The sequence below is a fragment of the Chelmon rostratus genome, chromosome 19 (assembly GCF_017976325.1).
Source record: "Chelmon rostratus isolate fCheRos1 chromosome 19, fCheRos1.pri, whole genome shotgun sequence".
Classification (NCBI taxonomy): domain Eukaryota; kingdom Metazoa; phylum Chordata; class Actinopteri; order Chaetodontiformes; family Chaetodontidae; genus Chelmon; species Chelmon rostratus.
This window is the reverse complement of record NC_055676.1, coordinates 13,307,955-13,326,759: the sequence shown is the minus strand read 5'-3', so window position 1 is coordinate 13,326,759 and position 18,805 is coordinate 13,307,955. Positions and strand designations below refer to the sequence as shown.

Below are 18,805 nucleotides of genomic sequence, written 5' to 3'. Positions count from 1 at the left end.
CTTTATACATATATATACAAAAGTGTATCTGTATGTCTTTATGTTTGCATGGGGTTTAAGTTCATGTTTCCCCTGTTTCTCTATTGGATATATATATATATATTTTTTATTGAGTTTAGTAAAAAACAAAAAGAGAGAGAAATCCTTCATCAGAATATCAAACTGTTATAAAGTTAGTGTGTGTTAAAGCTAGTGTGATGAAGCCGCCCCGGTGTCTGTCAGTGACCTAAAACCATTAAGACACTTAATGCTGGTATTTTCAATTTGATGGAACTTGTGTTTTTTTTCGAGTGTGGAGATGGAGCAGTTGGAGAGCAGTGAGCAGCATTAATCATTCCTGGAACAAATGGATCCATTTTCACATGTCAGTAAATCTTCCTAATGTGAAAACGTACTGTTTCATGGCTGTTTGCTCACTTGTTTGCTCCACACTTGAGGAAACTTCTAAACGAGATACTGAAATGTGTCCTGCTCATATTTTCATGTTTGACATAAAGAGGTTTTACTACACTGATTTCTGTTGCTATTTTACTGATGTATATATTCTGAACTATATTATCAAGAAGGTACAATAAAGTGAAAGATATCACCAAAAAGGACTTACATAAAAGGATGTAAGAAATAAAAACAAACTTACTGATGCAAGGGGATTAAATTCAAAGATGACAAACTGCAGTCTATTAGCAAAGTTTAGACAAAGCAAGAAATACCGCAGAGGCCAGTGTGGATTTCCAAATGCTCCAGGATCAATGATATTGAGAGGTGCTCTTAAATCAATAAGAAAGACAGCTGATAGAGAGCACTGCTCTGTGGTTGATAGCACATAATTTTTATGATGGATTGGATTATCGATGTCTCAGTGTGAGTGGTGTGGTGGCAAACTGGGAGACGTCCTGGACTGAAAAAGCAAGTAAGACATGGACTTCTATTCGTCACATGGAGCAGCAGATTCTGTCCCAGTTCATCAGCTGCGATTACTTCAGACCACTTCAGCTGATCTCAGACCCCTTTAAAAAAATGATGTAATACCTGCCACGCCGAAAGAGGGCCAGGAGCAAAAGACAACTACAATGAGTGATTTAAAATTTTACGGTGACGACATCTTAAAAAACAGGTGCAAGCTGCTAGTGGGGTGTTTGTTCCCCGTTTAGAACATCTAGTTTCATGTCTTTTATTTGCTTTTCTACCAAATGACAATGGACTGAGCTGGTGCTGTATGAAGACTCGTGGGCAGGCAGTGATGGGTGGTGAAAGGGGGTTTGATTTGTTGTGCAGTTTGCAGAGTGAAGCTGTCGGTTCAGCATGGAGTGTGCCTCTGCCTGCTGCTGCATACAGTGTTTATGCACCTTCCTGTGCCTCCATTCCCCATCCCTCGCCCTTTATTATGCTGCACATGGGTGACACAGGACTGAACTAGTGCGGGCTGCTCTGTGCTCCAGCTGCATCTGCTTGTGAGCCCACAGGGAATGGTGTGTGTCTGTGTGTGTGCATTTATGTGTGTGTGTGTGTTCTGCCTGTGCGCCAAGGCTGCCAGAAAATATTGGTAGAGCACAGGGATTGCGGGGCTCTGCACTTACCTAAGCCATTCACAGCCTCAGCATCACACAGTTGATTCAGCACCTTGCTAATAGCGCACACATTAACTGCAGCACAGAACAGAGGAGGAGTGCAGTAATGAGAGAGAGCCCGGCGTTTATCGGTCTTCAGCGTGTGTGTGTGTGTGTGTGTGGACGTGTGAAATACGTCTGTGTTGAGCAAATGTGTGCATGGTGCGTCTAGTGTGTGTTTGTGAGAGAAAGAGAAATAGAGGCAGAGAGAGGCAGAGAGGGAGGCAGAGAGAGAGAGAGAGAGAGGGGGAAGAGAGAGAGAGAGAGAGAGCGGACGTGTGCTAGTGAGAGCTGGGAGGAAGGATGGCTGCTCACGTTTGAACTGCCTCAGATGCTCAAAGGAAGAGTCAAGGCAAAAATTCAGCAGAGGCAGAGAGACACACGTCTCACTGGGGGACGCGTCTTGTTCATCATTTGTGGGGAAGCAGAAAAGATTTGGCAATGCCTGCTGAAGTGAAAGAGGTAAGTGTGTGGTGGAATGGCTCTATTTGCTCTGTACCCTCCCTCTTTTTTTTTTGCCTATCAGTTTTTTTTTCCTCCTGCAGAGAACTGTAGCCCTCCACAGCTTTGCATTCTGCCTCTGTCATGATGAATGAAGGAGGCATCAATCGCTTCACCTCCTTGCCTCTCACTCCTGCTCGTTGCAGTCTCCTTGTGTGCATGGGGACATGATGGTAACGTCTTCATCAAGTGTGTGTGTGTGTGTGTGTGTGTGCGTGAGTGTGTGTGTGTGTGTGTGTGCAAGCGCATGGCTGGGCATGTGTGCAAATGCATAGGCAGGCTTATAAGGGGGATAATCTTTGATTGCATTATGAGGAGAGGTTGTCCCTCCGGGGGGAAAATGCTGCACACACTCTGGTGAGTGTATTGCCATGATGTATCAGGGAGACATTAAATCTGACCATGCAGCATTTAACTGTTTGAGGATCAGTGCATAACCAGGCTGCAAATAGAAACTTTGAGGATGAATGTCCTTCCTTGCTTCCTTTTCATGGACCAGACTGGTTGGATTATGGCTAAACAGGATGTATTGCATAATGGACGAGGGTGTTTCTGCAGGAAAAAAGTCTTAAATCAGGAGGGTCTTTTAATGCACCTGTCATTTCAGTGCTGTTCTGATTCACAATGTACAGTGACACATTCTGTAAATTTACAGTGAACATCTTTGATTCAACAGATAGTGGAGGGCAGATGAGTTGTGACAAAGTTGTGACTAATGTCTTCTGACATCAGTGGGCTGATGTCATGTTTTATTATCCAGTGGAAGCATTACTCTTTCAACCCAACACTTTGATAAAGACAAACTGCCTGTTAAGCTGAATTTTTTCCCAAGTTTGACCACTGCGAAATGACTTTGCCCCACTGATTTAACTGCAATTGAGATCGTCCATTTTTCAAATCATCTCCCCTTTCTGAAATGACAAGTTTGAGTCGTGGCTTGTGGCCGTTGTGCCCTTGAGCTGGTCACCAAAATCTGAACTCACTCAGCATTAGATCAGACTCTGTGTCTCCCAAAATAATACCCCGGCTGCAGCTGGCCTCAATACTGAGAGTTGACGGGAACAAGATGCTAATCATGTCATTCTGTCTCCTGCATCGCTGCACCTAACATCTATATACCATACCTCGTTTTTTTTGTTTTTTGTTTTAAAGCTAAGTCAGATCCAGAACCATCATCTCGACCTATTTGGCTCTGCGAGCACACTTAGTTAGTGATGGTGCAGTGAGTTATTTAAATGAGCTTTGACTCACAGAGGCCTGGCCTTCCCTGGAGCTTGAATCAGACGGGGACAGCACACAGGCCGCTGTCCAGCCTATTATCGTCCTCCAAATCCTTAATCAAGCTGTCTGTAGAGGACGGTAGAACCCCGTCTGTCTTTTGGCCAGGCGTTCATTTAACGCTGCCTAACAATATCCAATCAACCTACCCCAGAGGTGTTCAAGCCAGGATCGTCTCCCTGCTGCCAATTTCTCCTGCGCGACCCTTTCATCTCCTCGTCCCTCCGACACATTTTGTACATGGATGTGAGGGGGCTCTTGTGTTTGGTGAGGTGTTTGAAAAGCGAATCGAGCTCGCTCCCTCCACATTCACTCAGCTGTTCTCTGCAGCCCGATTTAATGCAGCGGAGTTGAGTTCTCAGCACTTGTTCGGTTTAATGCCGCAGCCTCAGAAAGAAGAGAGTTTGGGGATATTTGTTTTGTTTTATCGTAGCATATCATTCAGCATATTGTGTCTGTGCTATTGAGCGATACATATCAGGTGAGATTAAATGCATTTGTGTCATATTTCTTGAAATGGAAATTGATTTGGAGAGAGGATAAGCAACACAAATAGTAAACTGGAACATAAATTATGCAGTGAAATTGATTTTTCACCATATAACCTTTTAATTATACTATACTATAACTACAGCAGAATATTCCAGACCCACCAACTGTTTTGATGGAATGTTTGTGCTATTGTTTGTCCTATATTTTAGAGAAACTCTCCTGCAATCAGATAATCAGATATTGATTGAGATCATAAGAGCGGCGAAGCAAATTTTTGTAGGCGTACCAAACTGGATGTGAAGTTTGCAAGAAAATCAGCATAAAATGTGTTTACAGTCAAACACTGCCTCCAGTTCTTTCTCAGACCAAGATGCTGAATAATTAATCCTCTCCAGTTAATGAAACCCATTTTGTTGAAAAGAAAAGCGAATTCAAGTTCTACTCGAAATAAACAAGTGGAAATTACAGAAATATCCACATGTTGTACCAGAGCAGCAGCTGGGTTACTGATTCAGTGGTGGAAAATCAGGACTCACACCAAACAACTTTAGTGTCAATAACGGACGGTTTGAATCAAGCCCCATCACAGTGTTGCTGTATCTGGTCAAGGGGCCACTTTTTATACATGCTTACATAACACAATGGTGAATACTGACACATGTTTAGAGGCATTAAAGCACATACATATGTCTATGAAATGGCCAGTTTTACCAAAGGTGAAAGCTCTGCTTTTGGGTTTATTGATAAAAGCAGATAAAAAATGATAATAACCAGTATTTTTAATGCTCATTTTGGCCAATGCAGACACAGATAGCAATACAATCTGAATCTCAATCTAATGTGTGATGTTCCCACCAGTCCAGGTGACCTGCTAAACTGTATCTGAGACTCCGGGTGCAGATCTGAAAAACACTGCATTACCCCGTGCTGATTTATTACCAAATGTTACGCTGCTTGTGTTTACTTCCTGGTGCTACCTCTTCATTTTTGGTCTGATCGGTGAAAGACGCCGCCTGTTGGTTTGTGAACATTTCAAACGGAGGCAAACAAGCTCCCTGAAATCATTTAAAAAAAGTTGGATGGTAACTTCATCCGTTTTAAAATTGGCTTGGAGCAAACTGAAAAAGGAACTAATCCTGAAACTTCAGAAATTACGACCGAAATAAATGAAAGAAACACTCTGGCGCAGATGTAGTTAACAAATCAATCATGCACGCATATAGCAAATGATATGATAAATCAGGAATAATATCTACTTGTTATATCATAAACATACTGTAAAGCAGTTATTTGATAGAGAGAACTGATATATTATGCATCCTAGTCAGCCCACGAGGATATGACACTTGAGAAAGCACTTAATTAAATTAGAGGTAAATGGCGTCTCTCATTCATTTATTATATTTCTCTGTATCTTTGCCGTCTACTCTTCATACTGACAGAACTGCTTTAAACCAGCATGAGTATTGTTTTCCTATGGACAGATTGTCCAAATGAATTACAGAGAAAATATCTAGACAGATATTAATCTAATTCAAAAATAAGTGTGTATAGTGGCATTTTGTGTCATGTATTCAACCATTCAAGTTTTAAATTATACAAATTATATGATAATGGAGTGGAAATGAGTTGAACACTCAACACTGCCTCTGCTCACAACCCATCATCAAGTGTGGCCTCTTTATCATTCGAAGGCAGCCTTAATGACATGGTGTGCTCTCATGGCGCTGCATAATGTAAACACGATGTACAGAATGCACACAAACGATGCTGGAGAGGTGCTGAGCGTGTGACTCACTGCTGTGTCTGTGTGTGTGTGTGTGTGTGTCTGTGTGTGGCTCAGGAGCAGAGTTCAGAGGGGCCTCCTCCACTTTCTCTGTCCCAGGAGGCTAAAGAGGCGACTCTGGATACGCCGTCTGCCAATGACGAGCTGGACACGCCCACCTCCATCGCCTCCGTGATGACCTCGACCAACGAGAGCTCCACGGAGACCGACACCCCGCAGCAGACCGACACTGAGGTTCAAGCCTTTTTATTTGGCCACACTTTGCCACCGCCTTCTGACTTCTTACAGTTTGTTATAGCAGAGTTTTGATTTGACCGGAAAAGACCGCAGATTTAAAAAAGTCCAATGGCCACTTAAGAAAACTCTTGTGGCCATTTTCTCCAAAAAACAAATCTGAACAATAGGAGAACAGGAAAAGTGAGGACTGATAAACAGTAGAAGTAAAATAATAGATATAAAGTTTTTTTTTCCATTATTTTCTTCATATTATCCTTATTCATCTGTTCAGTTATACTTTAATTATCAGCTTACAAGAGCCATTTGTCACTACTGTGATTTTGCAGATGCTCTTGAAACTTCCTCTGTTAGCTTTTCATCTTTCGTTTTTTATCGATTATCAACAAAATTTGCTTACAGGAATATGCAAATACATGCATCCTGCAGGAAAATCTGAACAGACACACACATGAAACAGCCCTTACAGATGCTGTGAAGTTCTCTTCAACAGATGGGGCTATAACACTGAGTTTCAGTTGCACTGACTGGCAGAGAAAGAAATTGCCCTCTGGGGGCAGTGGTACCGTGAAATTTAATGCAATTAGTTTCTATTTCATTGAGTTGCTACATATTTACATGCTTTTGTGCTTAAAAGAACAGCCTTTGCTGACACTCTGCTGGGAAGGAGGAGTTAAAATTAAAATCAATTTGCTAAACCAGACAATTTAATTTCCTACAATTTTCCTTGCTTCTAAAGTGGCTGGACCTCAAGTTGTTTAATCAGACTACAATCTACGCTCATTTTCAACGAGGGGATTTCATTATTCTTTGGCAGGAAAGAAGAATTCATTATTTACTGGTGGCTCAGAAAGCCAGGGAACTGCTGAAATGATGATGATTGAGCGTCGCTATGAGAAACGAGCTGGGGTGGGCTGTACAGTTTAGATGAGCGATAAGCACACGCTGTAGGTAACGGAAGCATGTTTGGTTTATTCTGAGTAAATTAAGAGCAAATGGTTGCTGCTCTGACTGTAAACACAACCATTTGTTGGCATTTAATCGGAAAGAGGAAACCTGTGACCTTTCAGACGTGTGGGATTTTAAAGACTAACAGATTGTCATTAGACTTTTGAGACAATGCCTGTGTTGCATCAATCATTATAGGAGTCCAAGGCTGTGGAACAAGAGGCCGAACAGGCCCCCAGTGAGAGCCAAGAGTCCTTGGAGACACAGCAGATGAGCCTCCAGACATCAGACACACCTGATATCACATCGACTCCAGAGGTTCAAGATAACACTCCTATTGAGCAACCAAATCGAGAAGCAAACACTGAACCCTCTGAGTCTGTTACACCGACCGCAGCAACTGCAGCGCCACCACAACCTGAGGTGGTACCGCAGTCCGGGGACCCTCAGCCAGTGAACCCAGACAGGCAGAGCAGAGTGTACACCATCCCTGACAGCTACAGAGGCATCGGGGGTGACTTATGCGCAGGGTATGGAAGCCTGTCCCGCGCCACCCACCACGGCTACTGGCCCTCCAAGAACTTCCAGCCGGGGGCTCACTACACCTTACCCTTCCTCAGGGACAGCTACGCTCCTGCAGGCCTCAGCAGCCATACAGAGGAGGACGGACTCAGTGAGCGGGGAGAAAACCCTCTGGACATGAAGACTGACCACCCAGCTGCCAGTTACCCAACGCTAGGGGGAATCCACCAGTTCAGGCCAATTACCACCATGGAGCTCCTCAGGGAGCCCTCCAGAACCAGGTGAGAGGACAGCACATTAGATCAAACTTAAATGATCCCATAGGGGAGACTTTGTAAATGGGTTTTAAGGTGGTTTCCATGGCACCTAGATGTAAGGTCAAATACAGACCAGTTCTTACACTGAGAACAGCCTACATGTTCTCAGTGTATGGGGTGCTTTGTCACACACTCTCTAAAGCATACGCTAAAACATTTTTAGTTTTAAAATGTATCATCATGCAGAATGGTGATTGTGCTCACCTTGTCCTCTGTGACAGGTTTGAAGTGGAGTCTTTTTATTATTTTTAAGGTCAATGTCTGATGCCATTAAACTTTTTGGGCCAGAAATCAAACAGGGAGGGTAAAGGATACTTAATCTGTGTCACTGAAACATCAATACGGTCCCTTATAATGAGATCACCTTTAACAGAGGCTACCAGACAGCCACTAGAAATCAATTCATGTTTGACATTAATAGCAAGAATGAACAACAGCACAACAGTTTAGTTTTTGTATAAATGGAAATCAGGCACAGGTTACGATACATATTATATGTAAGAAGAATTTGACCACAATGCATTAACACCAATTTTACCTGGCTTTCAGTTTGATTTGATTTTACACCTCAGATTCCAAAAAAGGTGGGGCGCTGTGTTAAACATCAATTAAAAAAACAACAACTGGGTTGTATTAATTTCATTCCATCAGTTGTATTTTACACAAAATAACTAACACAAAACCATCAAAATGTAAATGTTTCTCCATGTGTAGTCCCAAATTTGCCAAATAGTCCAACTGAATTTCCATTTGGTTTTAAAATCTGAAATGTGGAAAGGGTTCAGAGATCTGACACCAGGCTAATGGTGTCAGATCACAAATGGAGCAAGAGTAATGTAAAGAAAGCAAAACAGTGCATGTGTGTTGTACTGCCATAGCAACAAAGAAATCCAAGCAATGTACAAATCAACACTCTAATACAGGCTAATTTTACCACAGAGGACCTGCTGTGATAATAATATACATCAGACTTCGTTGCTGCATAGCCGGTAGTCACCTCTATCCCGTTCCTTTAAGTCAGCCTGGACAATAGAAAGACAGATGGACAGCAGTTAAGTAGCAGCTGGTATCAATCAGGAATGGCAGTCTGTTGCAAAGTCGATAAATAAGGAGGTTTTACCTGTTATTGCCTGCCAGAAGCGTTTCCTTAGCTCATATAAAGTGACAGAGCTGTTTGCAAAAGATACAAGCAACTCACTTATGCTGTTAAACTCACTGGAGCCCAGTTTATTAGACTCAGAAACACCAATCAACCTGTTCAATGCAAAAAGAATACTTTGACATTTTGGGAAATACTCTCAATTACTTTCTTGCTGATGATTAAATTGAGAAGATCAAAATCACACTCACATCTGTCTGTTAGTTATAAGGCTGCAGCCAGGAGATGTTCAGCGTAACTTAGCATGAAGCCTGGAAGTAGAGGCAAACAGCTAGTCTGGCTCTGTCCAAAGGCAATGTCGCTGTTGTGCCAGGAAATAGTACAGCAGATAACCCCCCTGTAAAACCACAACCTGTTTACAGTCTGTAGGTAATAATTGGCTGCTATTTAGTAGCATCAATCTGGATTAGTGCATTTCCCAAACTGCTGATTAACAGTGATCCAAATCTTAAAATTCAAGATTGATGGTTGTGTATTTTTGTCCTGATCCCAACACTCATATGTGACTTTCTCTGTCTGTTCAGAGGTGGCTACGATGACGCCTTCATGGCCCAGCTGGAGGGGAACTTGAACCCTTTCTTCCAGGCCATGTGCCGAGCACAGACCCTGCAGTTCCCCCACAAACGCAGCAGCATGGTCAGCCTGGACAGCATCCGCAGAGACCCGCGCTGGAGAGACCCCAACCTGCACGAGGTGATCTCGATGCTCAGCCACCCAATGGACCCAGTCAAGTCCAATGCTGCCGCCTACCTGCAGCACTTGTGTTACGAGAACGACCGCATCAAGCAGGAGGTGCGCCAGCTGAATGGGGTGCCGATGCTGGTGGAATTACTGGACCACCCTAAAGCTGAGGTCCACCGCAAGGCCTGCGGTGCTTTGCGCAACATATCCTACGGAAAAGACCACAATAACAAAATGGCCATCAAGAACTGTGATGGCATCCAGGCTTTAGTCAGGCTCCTGAGGAAGTGTACCAGCATGGAAGTCAAAGAGTTAGTCACAGGTACAGTTCAATTCCTGACTCGTACTCGAGCCGTAACCTGCAGTCCTTCATTTTATTTGTACAGCTTTTGCATTGTTTCCCGTGCAGGCACTCTGTGGAACCTCTCCTCGCATGAGCCGCTGAAGATGATCGTCATCAACAACGGGCTTCAGACGCTGACTGACGAGATCATCATCCCACACTCAGGCTGGACGAAAGACTCGGTCGACCCCTCCAAACTTCTGAGCGCAGAGTGGACCACAGTCTTCAAGAACACCTCTGGGTGTCTGAGGTAACCTCGGCTGCTGTGGTGGAACAAATGAACAAACAGCTGGTAAAAGCTGACTTTATGATGGACCGACGTCTCGCAGGTTTGCTAACAAAGTTGCTCCTGCAGGAACGTCAGCTCAGATGGGGCGGAGGCCCGGCAGAGGTTGAGGGAGTGTGAGGGGCTGGTGGACGCGCTGCTTCATGCCCTTCAGTCTGCTGTTGTCAACAAGGACACTGACAATAAGGTCGCTGTCGTCATCTCACTGATAAATTTTCAAACCATGATGTATTTTTTCTGAACATTTTATTTTTATTTATTAAAGCAGCTACATGAATTTCATATTCTAATAGCAAAAGTTTTGATTGTTGAAGATGAGACAATTTTGCTGAAAATCTGGTTGAAATTTATAAAGATTATACCAAACCTGGCATCCTGGTACATTTAGGCAAAAAAATCAGAACTGCTGCTTAATGATGCTATTTGTATGGTAGTTAAATGCTAAGCATTAATTGAAGTATGGACGAGGTTCTCCAATCTCAGTGATTTCCTCAGAAGAAGAATTAGTCAGTGTAAACACCCATATTAACTCCTCCTGCTGTATTGACTTTCTGTATAACATCTTTGATTGACGTTTTCTGCTTTAGTCAGTGGAGAACTGCGTCTGCATCCTGCGAAACCTGTCCTACCATGTTCACAAGGAAATACCCGGAGCGGAAAGATTTCAGGAGCCCCATTCCCATCATCTGTTGCGGTCAGTGGGGCACCAGAAGAAGAAGAATGAGCCCGACTGTCATGGAGGGAAGAGACCCAAAGGTTGGTCGGCCGTCGTATGTGGTTGGGCTGATTGAAAACACTGACTTTCTTCTCTGGTGGTTGGCAACTGTCATTTCATTTCTAGATATCTCCGGTATCTTAGTGTTGCTTGAGATTCAGAAGATACCTGCAACAATGAACACTCCAAATTGAGACGTCAATATGCTCTAATTGAGATTTCAGTATGAAAGAGGTTTAAAATAGCACAGCGTCTGCTGCTCACACCACTCAGATGATTGATTTCTCTGATGTTGCCATTTTCCGAAGGTCTTACAGTTTTTCGATGAAAACGTATTTAATACTGTGTATTGATTCCTTCTTCCTCTCCCACACAGATTTATACATACATTTTTATTTTTCATTAGGATGTGTTTTCTAAATTTACACTTTTTTTTACACTGCATTACCGACCAGTGTCCCTGTAAACCAACCATTTCCTCTGTTAGAACGTCTTCATTTACTTTGAGCTTGTCTTGCCTTTCAGCACAGCTTTCATATTTCTTTGCCCCCATGCCAATGAGAGCCTGAATATTTCAGAACAACACACAAGCACGAGCTGGTGATATAATTTGCTCTGCAGGAGGAGTGTTAGATTTCAAAAGCTTGTTGACTGTATACTTTGTTACATCAGTTATGTGATTTTTAAACTATGCAACTCACTGTAACAAGTGAGTTTTAAACTTGGAAAAATGTCTGCTAGTGATGCATGACCCGTCTAAACAACAATTTGAATTATAGCCTGTGTACGGTAATTAACAGGCTGCAGCAGTTTGTGCTGCAGGAAACAACTTAATGAAGAAACAACAGAGTTTAGAGTTGGAGTTAATTGTGATTTAAAGTTTTATGGCTCTTCACCAACGCTAACCTTTCAGCTAATTGCACAAAATTGACAAATGCCTCTCTGAGCCAAACATTAACTTGATACTGTCAATTCCCCAGTGTCACATGGAGCTACTCTGTGTTTTCTTCCGCCGTGTCCTTTTCCAGCATAATTTAATCTTTGGCGTTGTTCTTTCTTCTTTTCCCTTTGGCTGTATTCATCAGAGGAGTGGTTCAATCAAGGTCAGTGCGCTTGTTACTCTTGAATGTTTTAATGGCAGTAACATTGTGATTTGACAGCACATTGAATTTGCTGACATTATCTGTTGGTGCACTGTTATAATGAAAACTGGTGCTTTTGTTTGTGTGCATGTATGTGTCTGTGATGTACAGGTTGGAAAAATGGATTTATGGACAGAAAATACGGTACATTGGATTTACCAAAACGTACTGAACAAATGAAAGGTATATACTAAAAAATGTAATAACAATTTCACATAAAACATTACATTGTAAATTTAACACAAATAAAGGCTGCAGTAAATGAATTAGAGTGATGTTTGGAAATGAGTAGGACGTACATCAATCTTAATAATACATTTAAGGTAGCTACACTGTGAAGATCTCTCATCATATATCATCACCAGCTATAATCAAGCATCAGTACCTCTCTGTGTTATGATATTTGCTTGGTATGCATGACGGTGGTATTGCCTGAAAGATAAATCATTTGAATGCGAAGCCACACATCAGCACATGCACCACTTGAGGAGACTTTCATTACTAAAACAAAATGAAAGACTGACATTTGTATCTGGCCAAATCTAGAAGAGGGACATTTCCTCTGGCAAGCACAGGAATTTGCTCAAGATTCCTCACGACCCATGGACACTGATCCATTTATTTGGTACCTTTTGTGAAGCCTTATGGCTGTTCTTAGCCATAAATGCATTCTATATATAGACACTGTGGGAAAAGTCGCAATAGCACTGTAGGGCTTAGTACCGTACTGTATATGCTGCTGTTAGAACAGAGATCAGAGCTAAGCTGATGCCTCCCACACTCCAGCCAGTGAATGCAAATTAGAATGACAAGCATGCTACAGTCCCAGGTCAGCTTTATACTACTTGTCAGCCATCCAGCAGTCTCCACTGGCTCGGTATAAAAAAACCTCTGCAGGAGTCTGACAGAGTTGTAATTTTCTTGCTTCGAGAGTTTAATTAAATTCATCTCCATGTTTTCCTACTGACCAACCTACCTACTGACCTAAACAGCAATGTACGTACATATTCCCACTAATACAACCCTGATTCAAAAAAAAGGTTTGCTAATTCTTTTGTCATATACTCAACTGAAAGCAGTATGATGATATACAGGTATTATCATGATTGGGAAGGAAAGGGGCATCCTCTGAAGGCTCTGTCATTTGATTGATGATTGGCTTCATCATCAGTGACACTGACAATAACAACCATCATCTAAGTCTTTGGCCACTGATGGCACATTTGACGACAGCTTGAATGCCACCCTTGACTTTCTCTGCCTGTCTTGTTAAAGGTTTGGAGCTGCTGTACCAGCCGGAGGTGGTGAGGCTCTATCTCTCTCTGCTCACCTGCAGTCACAACCACAACACCCTGGAGGCGGCGGCAGGAGCGCTGCAGAACCTCGCTGCGGGACACTGGGCTGTGAGTGGACGGAATAGCTGCTAGTTATATATTTCCTACGCTCATGACTTTACACAGGGGTTGTGGTTGTGGAGTGTATCCCAGACATAAAAATGGCAAGTTGGTGGATTAAACTTTGAATTGTTGCTGTTATCAAATGACACTTTGTTGGCTCATTCATAGATTACTCATGTGTATTTGTAGTACATCTCCATGGCAGCTGTCGTAGTGTCCTACTGCCCTTATACACTGTCCATGGAGCAGATCCAGGATTTGTCTCTTGATGACACCATTACTATTTCAGTTCAGCTCAAGGAGAGATTTAAAATAGAGCTGCAGTGTAAATAAATGATCATCATCAGTTAGATGTAAATATATCAGTTAAATTTGGGGCTGGATTTACCCTTTAAGTCAGTCTGCAACTGTGCAGGGTCAAACAACACTCCTCAGGCCCTTACGGCACATGGGGGCCTCCACGCCCAAAGCTTTTCCCTGAGGCTGCATCAACGTTCAGGTGTGCAGAATGAGAGAGAAGTGGGGTTGATCCTCTTAATCTAACTGCATTCTCTGGATTGACTTTGTCAGCTACCTGCATGATCAAAAATCACTTTTACTGCTGTGTCCCCCGAGCGGATCTGTAGGCCTGTCAAATAACGTGCTTTGCCAAGATATAGTGTGCAATGAATGTCACAATAATTTAAGATCAACGTTAAGGCCACGATCAGATTAAAGGAGTTTAAAATCCTTAGATTTTGAAATCGAGTTGCATCACACACAAGAGAGCAGTTGGGAGGGTAAAAGTTGGTTCTTACTTGCTGTGTATTGGCATTGGCAGTTTATTTTTATTGTGTACTTGTGGTGAGATGAGTGGTTTTGTAAAGGTGGAGATATGAGGGGAGCCCCAAAAGCATGGCTATTCTTTAAAACATTAAGCTGGACCTCACTCAGCTGTTTTGTGTCTTTTCTTACGTAGTGGTCCAGCTACATCCGAGCCACAGTGAGAAAAGAGAAAGGGCTGCCTATTCTGGTGGAGCTGCTGCGCTCAGATGTGGACAAAGTGGTGCGAGCCGTGGCTATTGCTCTTCGCAACCTGGCGATGGACAGAAGGAATAAAGACCTCATAGGTGCAAGCTTGTAACTCACATCTACATGCGTGCCTCTTCACCTGCACACTCACTATTTCTGCGATATTGTCCCTGCCATTACAGGGAGCTATGCTTTGAGGGACCTCGTCGGAAACCTCCCATGTGGGCAGCAGCACCCAGCGAAGAATCTTGAGGGAGATACAGTGGTGTCTATTCTGAACACTATCCACGAGATCATCACAGACAGCCCAGAGAACGCTCGAGCTCTCATACAGGGTCATGCTGTGCAGAAACTCGTGGCCATCAACAAGTCAAGGTAACTAAATAATAAACTGTAAACTTCATACCTTTACAACCAATGTATACTGCATTCCAAACTGAACAATGAATCGCAACATGGATTGAATAATAATGGTGCATCTTGCTAAACGGTCAGGTTGTAATTTGAAATCCAAAGTAAAAGTCTCACAAAGATACTGTCCTTTTTTCAGCAATAAGATGAAAAAAACGATAGAGGAAACTGCACCGGTTTTATTGTATTTGCTGCTGCGACTGCTTCATATCTGTTTTTACTGACACAGTCTCAATGCAATCGCTCATGATATTATAAGCATCATGTCCCAGGGCAATCAGAGATGGATTTTAATCAGCGGGACAGTACTGTCTCAGAGCTGTCCTCTGTTGTTTACCACAATGTCTAACGGCTTGTTGTCAGCCAATCAGCACGGGAGACCAAGGCAGCTTCCCATGTGCTTCAGACAATATGGGCCTACAAGGACCTGAGAAACACTCTGAGCAAGGCAGGGTGGAACAAGGGCCACTTTAAGGTATTTGTTACTATTTCCTGACCAAGACAATTGACAGAGTCATCATGCATAATGAATTCTATAAAGGTTTCAAAAGCAATACATCTTTTATTTTAATGTGGCATGACTATACAAACCCCTTTATACCAGATAGTGATAGTAGTGATGTGTGTCAAGAAACATAATTATTAAACAAATCACAAACAAATAAGAGTGGGAACAGAGACACCCGGGCTGGATTTGAAGCTTGTATAGTAAGCTGTAGGCCACTGAGCAGCATGACACAAGACACCTTAAAGGGATCAATAAATTTAAGCTTTAAGCTTCCTGTTTCATCCAAAAACTAATAAAAGATGTGTTACTGGCCAAGACTGAGTACAAGTTTGTCTAATCAAAACCAATGTAATGCCATTTATAAAATTAGAACAGCAGGAAAGAATAGAATTTTTGGTTGTCATCCAGTAATGTAATCCTTTTTGTCTTTCCAAGCCAACAACAACTGGAGTGACTAAAAAATCCAAGAGTGGAAAACAAGGCAGCGATGACATCACCTTGCCTCTCATGGACAAAAACCAAGGTCAGAAAATCATTGCATGCATTCCGTCAGCAAAATGTTATTAAATCATCATCTAAATGAGACAAGTGTCCTCTAGCTCAGGGAACAAAAATGCTTTTTAACATACTGTGGTTCTTGTCATGTCAGGGACAAAGAAATGGGCATTTTCGGTTCCAGACCATATTCTTCTGAAACATAGCCTTAAACCAATGATGTGCTGCCAAGGTTATCAGTGCAGGGACTTGGCTTATTAGCCTGAACAGTCTCTCCCAGAGGCAGGGCAGGCTCACGCATCACCAGTCACATTTCATTTGAACGCTACTCCAAAAGGGCACCCACTTTCCCACGTCAAGAGCGACCTCTAGCTTCCCACTAAAGCAGGGATTTTCTCTTAAGGCTTCCCTATGAATTATGAACATATCTTAAACTCCCTTTGAAATATGAATTTTGGGGGGAAATTGGGATAAACTACTTTTAATTAAATATTGAATTACTTTGCATTTTACATTTTTAAAACAAATGGTTCTATTTGGAACTTTCACTTTTGCGTTCAATATAGGGCCAACAAATAAATTAATTGAATGCAAATAAATTATATGCAAAATAAATCTGAATAATTGATTCACTACTGAGGTAATTTTTCAAGCAACAAAAAACATCATCTGTTTCAGCTTCTCCAATGCGAGGATTTGCTGCTTTTTTCACAACTTCTGTAATGGCTGGCCTGTTGTGAAAAATAACTGTTGTAGTAAAAGTTATGTAGTTATGTCAACCTCTTACTAATTGCTTCATTTACATTTATGCGCTACATTTCAAAATTGTATGTTTTTAAGCACGGTTAGCCAAGTACATCTAATTTTAGGAACTGAGTTAAGTAACACATGTAACAGTTATAAAATGAAGGATATCCCACATCCAGCTTCGCTAGCTTACTAGTATAATTAATGTTAGCTAGCACCACCGTTAGCCAAGCTACTTGAAATAATCTTGAAATAAAATAGCCTGTCTCCTATAAAAACTGAAAGGCATAATTGTGGATCTGTTTCTACAGTAATATATTTACCATATTCTGCTTGGTGACCAACCTAGTTTATTGAAATTCTACATTTTTACAAGGAACTTGAAATTTCCAGTTGACACTTAATGTTAGCTAGTTACAAGGTTAGCTAATCGGCTAACCAACATCTGGCCTTTGCTGACATTTAACTGACACCTAACCCTTTCTATCATAGAACCCAGGGGTTCCTAACCGAACCATTTAACGAGATAATTTTTAAGAGCTCATAGTACGAAATGATAACACTTAACATTTCCAGAAGGCTGCTTACAGATGGCTGGTGGACAAAGGTCTCCCTACAAATGTATTTACATCTGTACTTTCTTTGTCATGTCTATAATTTTCCTTTGCAGATTTATATTCTAGCTTAGAGCCAAATGATAGAGTTGGAGATGGAAAGGGACCCGTTGTGGAAAGAGACACTCTGCAGGTAATCTGCCATTTGAATGTACTGAATGCATCTAAAAAAACAACTTCATGACAAATCATAGAAATTGTTTTGCATGTAGCCTCATTTCACTTTATTACTTATCCCTAGATATGGCGAATTTAAAAAATATATACTTTTGTGTGATTTGTAGCTCTCGATTTTTTTAATGCAAATTGAGTAACACCGGCGGTTTGCATATTTCTTCACCTAGTCAACAAGTGAGAGAAAGCACTTCATCAGAGCTGGCAGGCCTGCAGTGGGCCTCATGGATAACAAACCTCCACCACTGGACTCCTGGGTGTAAACATGACTTCACGGCAAGTCAAGCCTAATCCTGTAGAGACACTTTCCACTGGTGAAATGCAGATTTGTACCATTTGATCATTCTTGTACAGATAAAGAAACACATTCATTTAAAAATGATTTCCTTTGTTTACAGGAAATAATGTGCCAAACATTTACAAGTATTTATTATGAAGCTTATTTGGAAATAGATTTGATGGATTTTGTCCTTAAAGATGATATACGGCCTGTCTTAAACTCATGATGGATTTTGTATGACATCTGAAATAGCCTAAATATGCAAGAATCATGACTCCAAAGAATATATGACACATACAGTTTGAATTTACTACTACACAAGTATGAGATCATTTATAATACTCCTAGATTGTCAAGCTATTAGAGCCTAAAGTGACACGTTGATCTGTTATTGTCTATCCCCCATAGATTCTGGGCTGAAGAAGATTCTGACATAAAATCATTTTAAAAATATTTTTGGTCAGTGTTTGAGATAATTAGGATTAGGGCTATCGTCGGCCTCGTCATCAAAAACATCCAAATTATTTGGAATTCAGTTCGTTCCTGACAAACCTGCCGTCAGACTAGATTGTGCGGTCATTAGCAAACCCTCTCTATTCCATTTGTTTTCATGATAGGCAAAATGGGATTGTAAATGTGTAACAAAGGACTGTTAATATTCTAAATGAAGGTATTTATATTGTAATATTTATTGTAATACCCATGTTATTAATTAAAGGTTATTGATGTGTATTAGCTAATACCGGTATGTGATCCTACATTCAGTACAACTCTGCTTTGCAGTGGTCCTTTTTGCATTGCGCTGTTGAATGAAAAATGAAAATAAATGATGTGCATACTTTCTCATTTATATTTGGATTCTCTTTTTGTGCTGCAGAATGAATTTTATGCCCTGTTCCATTAAATCAGTGGGTACCTGTTACATTAAACAGTACCCACTGGGCGGTTAAATAATCCCACTTTTATTTTTTCCGAAAGGCTTTAATTAATAGATAGAAAAAACATTGACTTCAGCTGAGAGATCCTTATAGGCAGTGACTAGTGGATAATTCTCTTCACATGACTTCACGTCAGGGTTAAACTGAAAATGTTAAGCATTCATGTGGTTTTCTGATGTACACATGTTCACAACCATGGCTAATTTTGAGTACTAGTCA

The 18,805-nt window shown here is 41.5% G+C and overlaps 1 protein-coding gene across 1 annotated transcript; it reads left to right on the top strand.

The window, feature by feature from the left end:
• Positions 1–2,048: 2,048 nt before the first annotated feature.
• On the top strand, positions 2,049–17,631 carry arvcfa (ARVCF delta catenin family member a). Its single transcript, XM_041960170.1, has 16 exons — positions 2,049–2,069; positions 5,722–5,898; positions 7,045–7,649; positions 9,369–9,847; positions 9,935–10,118; positions 10,224–10,341; positions 10,742–10,910; positions 11,955–11,972; positions 12,123–12,194; positions 13,287–13,414; positions 14,367–14,517; positions 14,602–14,794; positions 15,194–15,305; positions 15,774–15,861; positions 17,251–17,327; positions 17,539–17,631. The coding sequence occupies exons 1-16, from the start codon at positions 2,049–2,051 to the stop codon at positions 17,629–17,631; spliced, it is 2,685 nt and encodes an 894-aa protein (XP_041816104.1).
• The last annotated feature ends 1,174 nt before the right edge of the window (positions 17,632–18,805 follow it).

Excerpts from the sequence above, each read along its gene's own strand:
- arvcfa (XM_041960170.1), top strand. The coding sequence starts at position 2,049 with ATGCCTGCTGAAGTGAAAGAG. Across the intron at positions 5,899-7,044 it reads CGCAGCAGACCGACACTGAG|GAGTCCAAGGCTGTGGAACA; the intron begins GTTCAAGCCTTT and ends CAATCATTATAG. Across the intron at positions 17,328-17,538 it reads TGGAAAGAGACACTCTGCAG|TCAACAAGTGAGAGAAAGCA; the intron begins GTAATCTGCCAT and ends TTCTTCACCTAG.